Source organism: Neovison vison, chromosome 2 (genome assembly GCF_020171115.1).
Source record: "Neovison vison isolate M4711 chromosome 2, ASM_NN_V1, whole genome shotgun sequence".
Lineage (NCBI taxonomy): Eukaryota > Metazoa > Chordata > Mammalia > Carnivora > Mustelidae > Neogale > Neogale vison.
The window spans coordinates 15,159,630-15,173,145 of NC_058092.1; the positions used below are offsets into that span (position 1 = coordinate 15,159,630).

Genomic DNA, 13,516 nt, shown 5'->3' on the forward strand with positions numbered 1-13,516 from the left:
CAAGGATTACTACTAAAATATATTTTCCTGAGTTAAACTATGTTCCTTTTATGCTGAAATGAATCAAAGCCAAAAGAGAGAACAGCAATGTCACTGGTTGTATGGATCAGTATTTTATTAACACCCACAAAACACACAAATGTACCTCCATTTGAGAAACAAATCTCTCGTCTTGCAACCTACAGAATCTAGAAACCATCCCTCAACCTTAGCTGAGATTCCAAGAACATAAGGGAAACTCCTGGAAGCCACATAAACAAGGTCTGTTGTTGCTACTACTGTAGTCACTACACTACCGGGGATATGGGACACTATGCCAGTCTCTAAAACCCAGGAGTTTACGTTTTAACATCAATGTGGAGATGAAAAGATCTTGGAACCCAGTGAAGGTGAGGACTTGGAATTGAGGTTCTCACAAAAAGCCCTGAGACTCCAGGGGCGCCTGGGTGGCTCAGTGGGTTAAAACCCCTGCCCTCGGCTTGGGTCATGATTCCAGGGTCCTGGGATCGAGCCCCACATCGGGCTCTCTGCTTAGCGGGGATCCTGCTTCCTCTCTCTCTCTCTTTGCCTACTTGGGGTCTGTGTCTGTCAAATAAATTAATTAAAAAAAAAAATCCCTGAGACTCCAAACAGAGTAACAGCCTCAGTGAAAAGGTAGTTAAAACAATAAAAGAGAACAAAATAAACCAGTGAACCAACACAGAGTAAAGACAAGAAAGGATGCTTGGTTTCACCTAGGTGGAAAGGGACTGTAGTCATCCGAAAAACAGTATCTACAGGGAATGCTTTCATATGTTGTTTGAAATATGGAAGGAGATGTAGGACACTGAACTCAGATTAAGGTCTAGCTAATGTTTTCCTCAAGACACATGGTAAGTAAAGCAAACACAAACACGCTTTGGGATGACCTGCCCACAATGTACATCCAGGAAAGTTTTGCTGAAGAGGAGTTCATAAAACAATTTTTTTAAATATACAAAGAAACAATGTACATGGGCAAGAGCCAGAAGACACAATAAGTTGAAAGATTAGAAATCTCCCTCTGCCAAAGGAATGTCAATATTTTTATATCAAACAGAGAGAATAAAAAAGCTAAATTCATTATTATTTTCAAAAGCGAAAAGCTCATGTCACATGGTATGCACCTTACATTGTACACGCATTCAGGAAATTATATAAAAATGAATTGCTGGATGAGGAGTCAGGAATGTTTTTCCACAAGTTCTGAAACCCTTTTTTTATGCAACAAGTACACAAAAGCCATAATAAAAACCCTAAAACTTCAAGAAATAGCCAATTAATAGAGATTTCTGCACATTTAATTATTGAGGTGATCATATGAACTAAGTAATGAAAGGTCGGGCCAATCTCTCAGGCTTTTCAGAGTACCCTGAACATAATAAACACAATTATCATTTCACAGGGCTTGCTCTTCGACGCCTAAGTATTCAGAATTGTTGCATTTTGTTCCAGTCAGAAATATGATCTACAATAGTTTCAAGAAAATGTTTTCCAGCACAAGTTAAGAAAAAGGACTATATGCCTATGTCTGATGTTACAGCTTTAAACAAGTATCCTTACACCAACTATGAGGTAGTCTTCTTATGCATCACACCTGTCAAAAGCAAATGTGTTCTGAAGTGAGCTTTAAAGTGCTTTATCCTGAGGCAGATGCAGTGAGACCTATTCTCAAAAGTTAACAACAGGGGCGCCTGGGTGGCTCAGTGGTTTAAGCCTCTGCCTTCGGCTCAGGTCATGATCTCAGGGTCCTGGGATCGAGCCCCACGTTATCAGACTCTTGGTTTTGGCTAAGGTCGTGGTCTCAGAGTCCTGGGATGAGCCCTGATTGGGCTCTGCACACAGGGCAGAATCTGCTTGTCTCTCTCCCTCCCCTCTGCTCCTCTCCCGTCTCTTGGCTCTCTTTAAATTAATAAATATTTGTTTTTAAAGTCAACAAGAGGGGTGCCTGGGTGGCTCAGTCGGTTAAGCAGCTGCCTTCAGTTCAGGTCATGATCCTGGGTCCTGTGATCGAGCCCCACATTGGGTTCCCTACTCCTTGGGAAGCCTGCTTCTCCCCTGCCTGCCATTGCCCCTGCTTGTGCTTGCTCTCTACTCTCTCACTTGCTTTGTGTCAAATAAATAAATCTTTTTAAAAATAAATAAAAATAAAAGTCAACAACAGAAGACTGATATCCAAACCAAATTGTTATGATTTAATCATCTCTGAAAGTAAACAAGATACTGAATGAGTAAGTGCAAATAAGACTATAGTCATTAGGAACAGAACAACTTCACATGGATAGAGCTTCAAGAGTAATGATAATTTAAACACTTGTACAGAAATGAGAGGGCTGAGAATGTTGAGGTAGCTTTATACTTTAAAAAATCCTCTTTACATGGGTTCTTCAGGTTCATTTACTTTGAATTCTGAAGAGTATAAAAAATCAAGGGATATCACAGAACTTCTAGTTCTTTTAGTACATATAATACATTTATAGATTTTAAAAAATCATAAAACCAGAAAAGTGTCAGGACACTTTACTTCCCGACATCACCAACATCTACCCTCACCCCTAAATCATGCAAAAGACAGTTCATGCTTTTCTAGCTATCTTCTGGTTGCTGCTGAAGTATCTATATTCTCTCACTAAGCTGCTAGTGACATATATTACTAATTCCCAGAGGACTGGCATTTTAAAAAAAAAGGAACCATGATATGAAAATTTTTTGCCCTAAAATCTGTCTGTCCATCTACCCCTGGGCACAGACTTGCAAACATCAGGCCACCTAACTGACATACTACTTAAAAACACAATGTCAGGAAATGAGCGGAAGTAGGAGTTTGGTGTGGGTTTGGTCTTTACTTATTTCAGGATTTAGGTATGGTTTGTATCTCTGACTTGTATTCCCTATGATTATTTTGTTTTTCTTTCTGTTCCTTGTTTTATTTTTTTTTTTAACGTTTGTCTTCAATAGCTTCTCCTAATTTTGGAACTACCACATCACTAGCTGTTGGATGACAACTCACAGGTAAGTATGTGAAAGGAGACAATGAAGGGTCAAACTACTCTTCTCCAACACAGGAGTGCTCCTTGGGGGGCCTTCACCTGTAGTCACATCTAAACTGTTTTTTTCATAAAGCCCCAGAGGTCATCAATCCACCAAGAAAGAAGGTTCCTGAAATAGTGATGATACTGTGAATTCTGATCCATTGGAGGACAATCTCTTGAGAAAACAGGTGATTTACAAACTTTATGATAAATTACTGCCTTTCTCTATAACCTTGCAATGTTGCACTACGTTGAACTAGATGTCCTTCTGTTCCAAGGAACCAGACAACCTCCCTAAGAAATTCAGGAGGAAACTGCCTCAAAAACTGAGCTGTATGGGAAAGCTGTATCTTAAAACTAGGGATCAGGTTTTTGATTTCCTAAGTTTCCCTATTGATTAGACAGCTCAAAAAAGACAATTAGCACCAAGGATGTTGATGACTAAAACCTCCCCACCCAGTGCAGTCATCAACATCCTTGGTGCTAACTGTTCTGGGACAACTGCTGGGGGAGCATACAATTTTCTAATTGTATAAGTCTACCTAGGAGGGATACAGAGGGTAAATTATACTGCATGGGGCCACTATTGCACCAGATGGGCTAGCTGACTTATTAAAAGCCATATGGACTAATGACTCAAGTAGATAAGCCTCAGATAATTTTTTATTAAAATTATAAAAATTCAGGGGCATCTAGGTAGCTCAGTTGGTTAAGCATCTGACTCTTGATTTCTGCTCAGGTCAGATCTCAGGGTTAGGAGATCAAGTCTCTAAGCTGGGTTCTGTGCTGGGTGTGGAGATTAAGATTCTCTACCTCTCCCTCTGTCCTTCCCCCACACACCCCCCAGTCACCTGCACTCCCCTATCCCTCCCACCTCTTTGCCTCTCTTAGGGACAGCACCTGGATGGCTCAGTTGGTTAAGTGTCTGCCTTTAGCTCAGGTCATGATCCCAGGGTCCTGGAATGCAGTCCCAAGTCAGGCTCCCTGCTCAGCAGGGAGTCTGCTTCTCCCTCTTCCTCTGCCCTCCCCCCAGCTCATACTCACTCTCTCATGTTTGCTCTCAAATAAATAAAATCTTAAAAAAAAAAATGACAAAAGTCCAGTAATTCCTAAGTTCCTAAGATCCTAGGTGATGCTACATTAAATAAATAATTTTGAACTGGGAAGAATAAAATACTTTGAAAATATTAATGATAAAATTAGTATTATAAGGAAAAAATGAAACCTCTAAAGGAAAAAATGAAGAGCATTAAATTTCTCTTTGAATCAGAAGGGGCCCTTTCATTTTTCAGAACTAGTTATAAACTTTGATGTTGTCACTGCTATTTTTCTAAATCCCAAATCAACTAAGCAATGAATTCCTTTATGTTTAGGATTGATGGGGTTCTAATATTTTGAGAAGATAGGATTAAGGACTATAGAGTATGCTTGTTTTAATTGGTTTCCAGCCCCAAAGCTACTAAATTAACCACTGAGGAACTGATTCATATGAACAAGGCAAAAAATAAAAATAAAAACAAAAAACACATGTACAGTGACATATACCTTGGAGGCATTTTGTATATTTGAAATTTCATTTGCATTTTTAGACAATGGAGTAACTCTTTTGCAGGCTGCACTAAAACATAAACACACCATTGAAGAAATCAGACTACGAATGTCAGCATTCATTTGATGTTTCTGGAAGTCAAGGAAAGTATCCAATTAAAAAAGAAGTCAAACACTGCTTCTTTTTCATGTTCAGCAAGCATACAATAATTAATGGCACAGCAGCTTACCTGGGCTGGGGCTCTTTCTTGAACTTAGGCTCTGAGCATCCATAATCTCTTCTGTTTGCCCGTCTGCTTCTACCTCTATTTTGTTCTGAATCTCTTTTGCATCTTCACTAAGGCAAGTTCTTATGCTCTCATCCTCTTCTAAGACCCTCTGGACTGCGGTGGGAACTCCAGCAGTACTAACATTAGAAGCAGCAGCAGGAACAATGGCTGGTGTGGGAGGAGGAGGAGCTGGAGGAGTTGGAGGAGATGGAGAAAAGGAAGGAACTGTGGAAGGGGTAATGGGAGCCGGGACACACTCCACTTTCATTTCTTCTGGGGCATTGTCCAGAATCTCCAATTCAAGAGTCAATGGCAACACCTCCTGTTTTACTATTTCCACAATGCTCTCTGTGGCTGGTAATGATTCAGTAACTCCATTCATTTCATTAATTAGATTAGTACTAGCAATCAGTGGAATATCATTAGGTGCTACACTACAAGATTTCTTGCATATATCATCATCAATTATATCTGTTGGTGATGGATCTGATGTCTCTGTGCAAGATACAGGGCTGGGTACAGGAACTGCGTCTTCTTTTGAGGAAGAGAGTTCACACCTGTCATCTACAGCAGTGGCAAATATTGGCTGGCTACTAAGAGCAGCAGAGGTGGGGGAAGCAATTGTACTTCGAGCAAGTGGAGAAACAGTGGTAGGTGATGGAGGCAGAGGAAGCTCTGGCATGGATTCTACTGCAGTTGTCTCTGATGTCTGGCCTGCTTGTTCTTTCTTCTCTCCACTAAAGACTAGCCTAAGAACTGGGGAAGGAGACTTTAACACTGGATCGGGTTTTGGCTTCTCTTCTGGGGAAGAAAAAACAAAAGAGTAAGAATAATCTTAGATCAGAGATTATATTGTATTATTTTGCGCTAGTTCTTTTAATCTCTTACCCAAAATCATGGTCAACACAAGAAACACCAAATTATTAGACTTACTCTATCACTCTAAAAACACTGTCATATTTTCTGGTTATAAATAGTGTTACTTGGTCACCAATAATTTTAAAGTTTATTTTGGAGTAAAAGAAGGAATCAACAATTAACCAAATAATTAACTCAAGAATACAACAGAAAAGTTCATCAAAACTGAAGCTAAGCCATCCAGAAATGGGAATGGGGCTTTATCTTGCTCCCTATAGAATTTTTTTCTACCAAGGATACACTACAGTGGCAGAAGAGATCAACAACAAATAAGAACAGATTAAATTATTGTAGACTGGCATTTGTATTTTATATATTTCTGCATTTAGGAGAATGTTTGTAAAAAATGTGTATTACATGTATAAAAAACTTTTAAGAGAAGCTATCATGGTATCATTTATTATCGGTACAATTTATTATATGTGAAATCAAGTCCCTGAATATAAAAATTCATTTACAAATTAAGTTAACTTCCATTTTTCAAAAGAGGCAGCATGTATATAACCAGAAATAATGTGAAAATATAAAAATGAAAATTTATCTTGTAAAAAAATTTTTCAGGGAGAAACTGAAGTTAATATTCAGATTATCAAGTCCAATTAAGAAACACAATACAGGGACGCCTGGGTGGCTCAGTTGGTTGAGCGGCTGCCTTCGGCTCAGGTCATGATCCCAGCGTCCTGGGATCGAGTCCCACATCGGGCTCCTTGCTCTGCAGGGAGCCTGCTTCTCCCTCTGACTCTGCCTTCCACTCTGTCTGCCTGTGCTCACTCTTTGCTCGCTCTCTCTCTGACAAATAAATAAATAAAATCTTTAAAAAAAAAAAAAGAAACACAATATATACATCTGAAATACTTGAGAATATATAAAATGTGTATCTGTGTATAGATGAAAAAGAAGAGAAGAAGAAGAGAGAAACTGATGATCACAATAAAGGTATACCAGAAACATGTAAGAAACTGTAATTCATGAAAATTTCCATATTCTAAAATTCTAGGTAAACTGATATGTGATTCATTCCAGGGTCAATGAAGCCAAAGGAGATTTAGACTGGTTTCTAGCCTGATCCTTCTGTAGCATGATAATTAGGCTCCACTGGAAAAACAGATATTCATGAGTATGTTCAACAAACAACAAAAATTTTAAGCACTACTAAAAGGCAAGTTTAAACTGAAAGAGACTTTACTTTCTCTGCCAATCTTTATGTGTCAGTGAAAACAAGTCTTTACAATAAATTATTGTAGTGAAGTTTGTCATAGAAAATGTGCTCTGTTAATCAGAAAAACAAATGGTAAATATTATCATTAAGTTGTTAAAGGATAATTCATCCTTTAATATCATTTATCATTCATCATTCATTAACCACTTTTGCTGGCCTTAAAATTCATTTTAATTTATGGGTGTAGTATCCAGTGCTTCTTAAATTGAACTCTACCTGTTCACTGTACAGGAGAAATAGGATCATCAGGCTCTCACTGTCAAATCCCTCAGACTAAGTTGTCAAGGCAAACGACAAAAATATTTCAAAGCAATCTAGTATATGTATTATATATATATATATAAGAAATATAAGTACACATTTATTAAAATATCACTTGCAAAAATTATTTCCAACTCACTGGAGCAACTGCTACAAGGGTCAACCAGATTATATGAAAGCACTGTGAAAGCACATCAGAGTAACACCTTTTTTAAAACACTGAATGAAGCAGTAAATAGTAAAAGAAGTAATGGTAAAGTAAAATAAAAGCAGTAGATAGTAAAAAGTGATTCTCAATCTAGTAAGTTTGTCAATTCTATTATTAATTTTGAAAAATAAAATTTCCAATACCAAAACAAAAGCAGACCTAGACTGAAATTTCTATATAATCTTGAGAAAAATCTAACACGAAGAAAAAAAAAAAAAACCTATTTTGAGAGGTCCTCATTCTGAAATAAAACTCCTTTAATTCATTCAAGTTTTAATACAGAAAGCTGAAAAGTATACATAATAAATCTAAACAAAGAACACTGATTTTATCTGAAAAGTTTTATTATTAAGAGTATGCTTTGCAAAACAAACAAAAAAAAGGAGTATGCTTTGCATAAAATTAGTCAATCAGAGAAAGACAATTATCATATGATCTCCCTGATATGAGGAATTTGAGAGACAGAGTTGGGGGTTTGGAGGATATGGAAGGAAAAAATGAAACAAGATGGGATCGGGAGGGAGACAAACCGAAAAGAGACTCTTAATCTTACAAAACAGATTGAGGGTTGCTTGGGGGGGGGTGGTGTGTGAGAGGGTGGTTGGGTTATGGACATTGGGGAGGGTATGTGTCATGGTGAGTGCTGTGAAGTGTGTAAGCCTGATGATTCACAGACCTATACCCCTGGGGCAAATAATACATTATACGTTAATAAAAATAATTAATAAAAAAAGTATTGCAAAGTCATGGTAGTTTGAAATCTAATATACTGCATTACAAATATTTCTACCATTTGGCCATCTTCAAGAAATTGTATGAATTTCATCTTTAAGAATTTTTAAAATTCTTAAATCACGCAAGAAGGAGCAAAGATAGAGGTCTGGAAGATTTAAGGCTATTTATATTAACAGTGCATAAGCAACAAAATGAGAGAGAAACAGACTAAACGTCGAACATAAAAGATTTATTAAAGAAACAACAGTGTGGGCCATATAATGGTATAATATGAAATCATTTAAAATAGGTTCTTATAAGAGTAGTGATATGGAAAGTTGTTTAAGATAAAAGATATGTTTTTTTAAAAAGCAGGGCACAAAACTGTATGAGAACATAAACCTAATTTGATAACTTAAAAAATGTATGCTACTAACATATGCACATGGGAAAGTCTGAAATTAAGCTTACTAACAAGGGCTCTAGATAATGAGATGAGATATTTTCTCTTTCTACTTATCCATAGTTTATACAATGAACACCATATTTATAAGGAACAAACTGCTCCCTTTATTCTCAGATGGCAGTGGAACCAACTGCCTAGATGGGTACCTTTTGGTTGCCAGGAGTCTCATGTAACTGAGAAGGTGATACCATCATTTAATGGGCAGAGACCAGGAACAGTAAGCATCCTGCAACTTGAGGGACAGTCTCACTTGACAGAATAGTCATGCCCTAAATTCCAGGGGAGCTCCAATCGAACAACATTGCTATAAACTGTTGAATTACAACACAGTATCATTCATTGAGTGTCTACTCTACACTAAGTGCTTTCAGAAAGCACTAAGACTACGACTAAGTCTTTCACTGTCCATACCATGTCCTCCACACACTGGGCTTAATGTACCTACTCAAACAATGGCAAACAACAATCAAGCTGTGTCTAGATACCATCAACACCAACTGATAATTTTAATTCATTCAACATTCAATGGTTTTCTCTCTATAAACCAACGTGAAGGTCTTCCCTGTGTCTCTCTCTTTATAAGTAGCAAGCAATTGGAAATGTCTATTTCTCTGGCAATTTGGTGTTCATGTAACCATTTCAGCTGTTCATATCACAAACTCTGAGAAAGCCACAAGTTTAATAATGGTAGCTAACGTTTATTAAGCACTTCTTATGTAGTAGGAACTGAGCCAAACACCAAACATGCACAGTGTCCTTTAATTTTTACAAAGACTGCTGGGGGTAGAAACTATTATGTTCATGCTTTACAGATGGGGAAACTGAGTGTTTTATAGATTAAGTCATAGTTCCAGGGTCATATAACTGGTCAGTGTTGGAACTTGAAAAGGATTCCAAATCCCATATTTTTCCAGTTCAAGGGGGGTAAAAAAAAGGGCATATGGAAAAAGAAGTATTTCGGTGAAGAAAGCTGGTAGGAGATTTTGAGACTAACGTGTGATTCTTTTTTTTTTTTTTCCTTTTTTTTTTTCCTAACATGTGATTCTGTTACCCAATGCCAACCCACAGTAATGACATTTCCACTGAGAGAAAAACCAATCTGACTGTAGAATGCAGAGGCTATTGTTTCTGAAGGTAATCTAGCAATCTTTGAGAACAGTATATTTTCGTATCTTTAATTTTAAAAGGAATAAAGGGTTAAGAAGAAAATTTTTTAATTTCTCAACTGTAAAGAAATTTTTCTGAAAATTGCTAAGCCTTTTCTAATGTTACTTGAATTACATATACTTGGTTTAAAAATTACATGGAAAACTATTCTATCCATTGGCAAACTGTGGTTACAATTAGAATTAACTGAATTTTCTAAAAAGTAATTGGTACTAAAAAGGAAAGGGCAGTGGTCCCCCAGAGTAATTTATAGCCACTATAAAATATGCTTAAAATTCAAATTTTCCTTTCCATCAATGTAACCTAAAACATTTTCCATGCAACCATATCTATACTGAACATCAATCTGGAATGTTTATTATTCAAATTTTGACTAAACTTAAAAAAACAAGAAATGGGGCGCCTGGGTGGCTCAGTGGGTTAGGCCACTGCCTTCGGCTCAGGTCATGATCTCAGGGTCCTGGGATCGAGTCCCGCATCGGGCTTTCTGCTCAGCAGGGAGCCTGCTTCCTCCTCTCTCTCTCTGCCTGCCTCTATGCCTACTTGTGATTTCTGTCTGTCAAATAAATAAATAAAATCTTTAAAAAAAAAAAAACAAGAAAAGATGGAGAGTCTTTAATGTCTGAACCTACTGAAAGAAGTATCTGACAGAGCAACTTTTAGAAGCATGCCAAGTTAGGGTTTGTTACCTACTTTTTTGTTTGGAACAATCTTAATAAACAAAATATACAATGTATCTCTGTTCACGTTTACTAGGTTCCTCAATACTAAAGGGCCATAGAAAACACGGAAATCAAACATAAGTTTCTAAGTGTGAAAACTTATTAAAAAAATATTAAATAACATGCTTAGGCTATGTGCCAACTCCCAAGTATTTTTTAAAGAATAATTTTTATAAAGTACATTAACATCCACCTATGAAAAGGTTTGGAGGAATGAATAAATCAAAAAATTGGAAATCACATATACTTTCTATTCATTCTTACAACGAAGTCAGAAACATTATAGAAGCATGTTCCAAGTCACATGTTTTCCCAATTTTCCCCAATTTTGGTTAAGGTCAACCTACATCCAACTATATAAAAAAGAAAGACTGATATCCCATTTTCTGACATGAACTTTCCCTTACAGTTTTCTATTATAATCCAAAAGGCAATTTGTGTATTTATTTTGTGTATTTATTTCAACAATGATTTTACACTTCATGTTCAAGGTAAATAGAATAGAGACCTCAGTATGATTAAGATACACAGCATAATGACTCATCAAGACCAAACAATAGTGCATGATGAAGCTAGAATAAACTCAGTACTTTTTAACTGAAGCTACAGAAGCCAAATTTGTAAGTAGACATATTTCACGTTTGTAAAAATAGCAAGATACACAGGAACATGTTAAATGTAAAAATGAAACTAGGTTATTATTGTAAAGCAACATATACTTTATTTCCCCAACCTTGTTTTTTCCCACTAAAAAACAAAACAAAACCAGTTCCAGGCAACTAAGTTTTTAACCTGTAAATATATATCAAAGTGAGGCATTACTAAAGTATAGGAAAACATTTTTACTAATCAACCCTATTTTACTTTCCTAGAGGTAGAATGCTTTGATTTTCTATTTCAAAGCTTTGTTTACAAGTGGGTATCTAAATAACCTTCAGATATTTCACTCTTGCTCTTAAATGCTGAGGGCCATATAATCAATTTAAAAAAAAAAAAAAGGGAGGAAAAGAGTTATACACAAACCTTGCTTCTGGTCGCTAGCTGCAGTGACAGGGGCGCTGGCAGCAAGATGAGCGCTCTCCACAGTCCCATAAACCACAGGGCTGTGCTCAGGGACCTGGCTGGACAGCTGCTGGGATTTGAAGTACAAAAAAGGGTGATAATGAGCGTGCGAACGTAAAAACTAGCAACATGGAACCCAAGCAAGTGAGAAACACAGAGTGGGGCGGGAGATCACAAAATTAAAGGGGGAAGAAAAAAAAAAAAAGGAAAGCAAGGAAAAAATATATAGGCCAATTTAGTAATTCAAAAAGTACGAAAGACGGCAAGAAAAGGAAAAAGGCAGCAGAAAAGGGGAAGGAAAAGAAATGATTACTATTAACCACAGCAAGAGAAGAGCACAAAAATCATTAGTATAAATGCATTCTCCTGAATTCCTTTAAGGACAGACTTTCTACCTAACAGCAGACATCAGATCTGATATGGAATTTAATCTCTTCCAAGTCAAAGACCTTTAAAGGGATCTGGTCAACTTCATTTACAAACTACCTAGCAAAGTAGTTCATCTGACAAAAGCTGGAAAAACAAAACACAGTGAGTTTTAAAACCAGTCACTGATTCAAGAAAACAATATTGAAGAGCAAACTTCATCATTTGTCCATATAATCACAAATGTGAAATGCAACTTGTAAAGTATCGAAAGGCATTTTTCCCTTAAAATGTCTTTAGATTCTGGGACAAGGATGACTTTTCAGCGTCTGAAATCTGAGTAAAATGTCTGTTTTTCAAAGCTAAGAGGAAACTCTTCATTTTCACTCAGCCACTTTATTGGAATCAAAAATGGCCATGAAGTCCTAGCACAGTAGGTTGAAAAAATTGCAGCCATTGTTCGACTTGGGAGGGAAAAAGAATTACACAGGAACGGACAAGAACACTCATTCTACATCACATTCCATGCAGGTATTTGTTCTGGATTTGAGGGTTACACAAAAGCCAAAAAAAACAGAGCTGTGTCTCTCCTCAGAGATCTAAGGTCATTTTTTCATTAGCTAAAATCTATATTGAATTCTTTCAGCGCTATAAGAGCAGTCCCTGGACAATTCTGATAGGGTTGTGTGTGTGTGTGTGTGTTTTAGACACAAGGGGTAATTAAAGTGTGAATGAATTTGGGGTGAGTAGGGACACTTAAAAAAGTGAGTCTTAATAAAAAATATTTTCAAATCAGTAAGTCTCGTTGAGAATAGGAATATAAAATAAACCAGTTTAGATGCATACCTTTTATCATATGTCATTTTAGTAACTACGATCCAGAATGTACAGCATGTAATTTACATTTGATTATATCTGGACTGTAGAGAATAATAGACAGGAAGAGGGAAAATTCACCTATTCATCAGATGATGAGAGTGCTGATATTCCAAATTATTTCTAAATAAAGACTACTAAAATTATATTCCTATATATAAAAATTGAAAAGAGTCACTGTTTTTACTTTGAATCTTAGCCAAATAAATGAACAGCACTGCCTTGATTGCTCTGAATACTTAGTTCCATTGGGAAAAATGTTATTAAAATTCAAAAATTAGGACCTCTTCATAGCTATAAATGAAAATATGGACAGACTAAAAATAGCTCTAGAACAAAGGAAAGGCCCTAAGTTACTTAGCATTTATTAACCAGGAAATAAAGACATATAAATGGTATTATTTACCTAAAAAGGGAAAAAATATTAACTACTCCAGCTGCCTGGGAAACTAACCCCCCAAATGGGTAACTGCTAAAACCAGGTCACCAAAATGACAGCAATACATAAAGTGAGATATGTAAGACAGTAAAAGGCTAATGATACCTATACATCTATGTTAAACAGAGAGTTTCTCAAGGTCAGATTAAAATATCTGCAATCATATTCAAGAGACAACAGCACAGACATTTTTAAATTAATAAAATCCTAGGAAGATTTTGCATACAAACA

The 13,516-nt window shown here is 36.5% G+C and overlaps 1 protein-coding gene across 18 annotated transcripts in view; it reads right to left on the reverse strand.

The window, feature by feature from the left end:
• EIF4G3 (eukaryotic translation initiation factor 4 gamma 3) overlaps window positions 1-13,516 on the reverse strand; it is a 350,821-nt gene that overhangs the window by 115,157 nt on the left and 222,148 nt on the right. For 12 of the 18 annotated variants that reach the window (XM_044237358.1, XM_044237356.1, XM_044237355.1 and 9 more), the window contains 2 exons: window positions 11,566-11,674; window positions 4,829-5,668 (listed from right to left, as the gene is read on the reverse strand). In XM_044237358.1, coding sequence (XP_044093293.1) covers window positions 4,829-5,668; window positions 11,566-11,674 — 949 coding nt within the window. The remainder of the gene's footprint in view (window positions 1-4,828; window positions 5,669-11,565; window positions 11,675-13,516) is intronic. The other 6 variants (XM_044237357.1, XM_044237359.1, XM_044237353.1 and 3 more) reach the window with 1 other exon arrangement.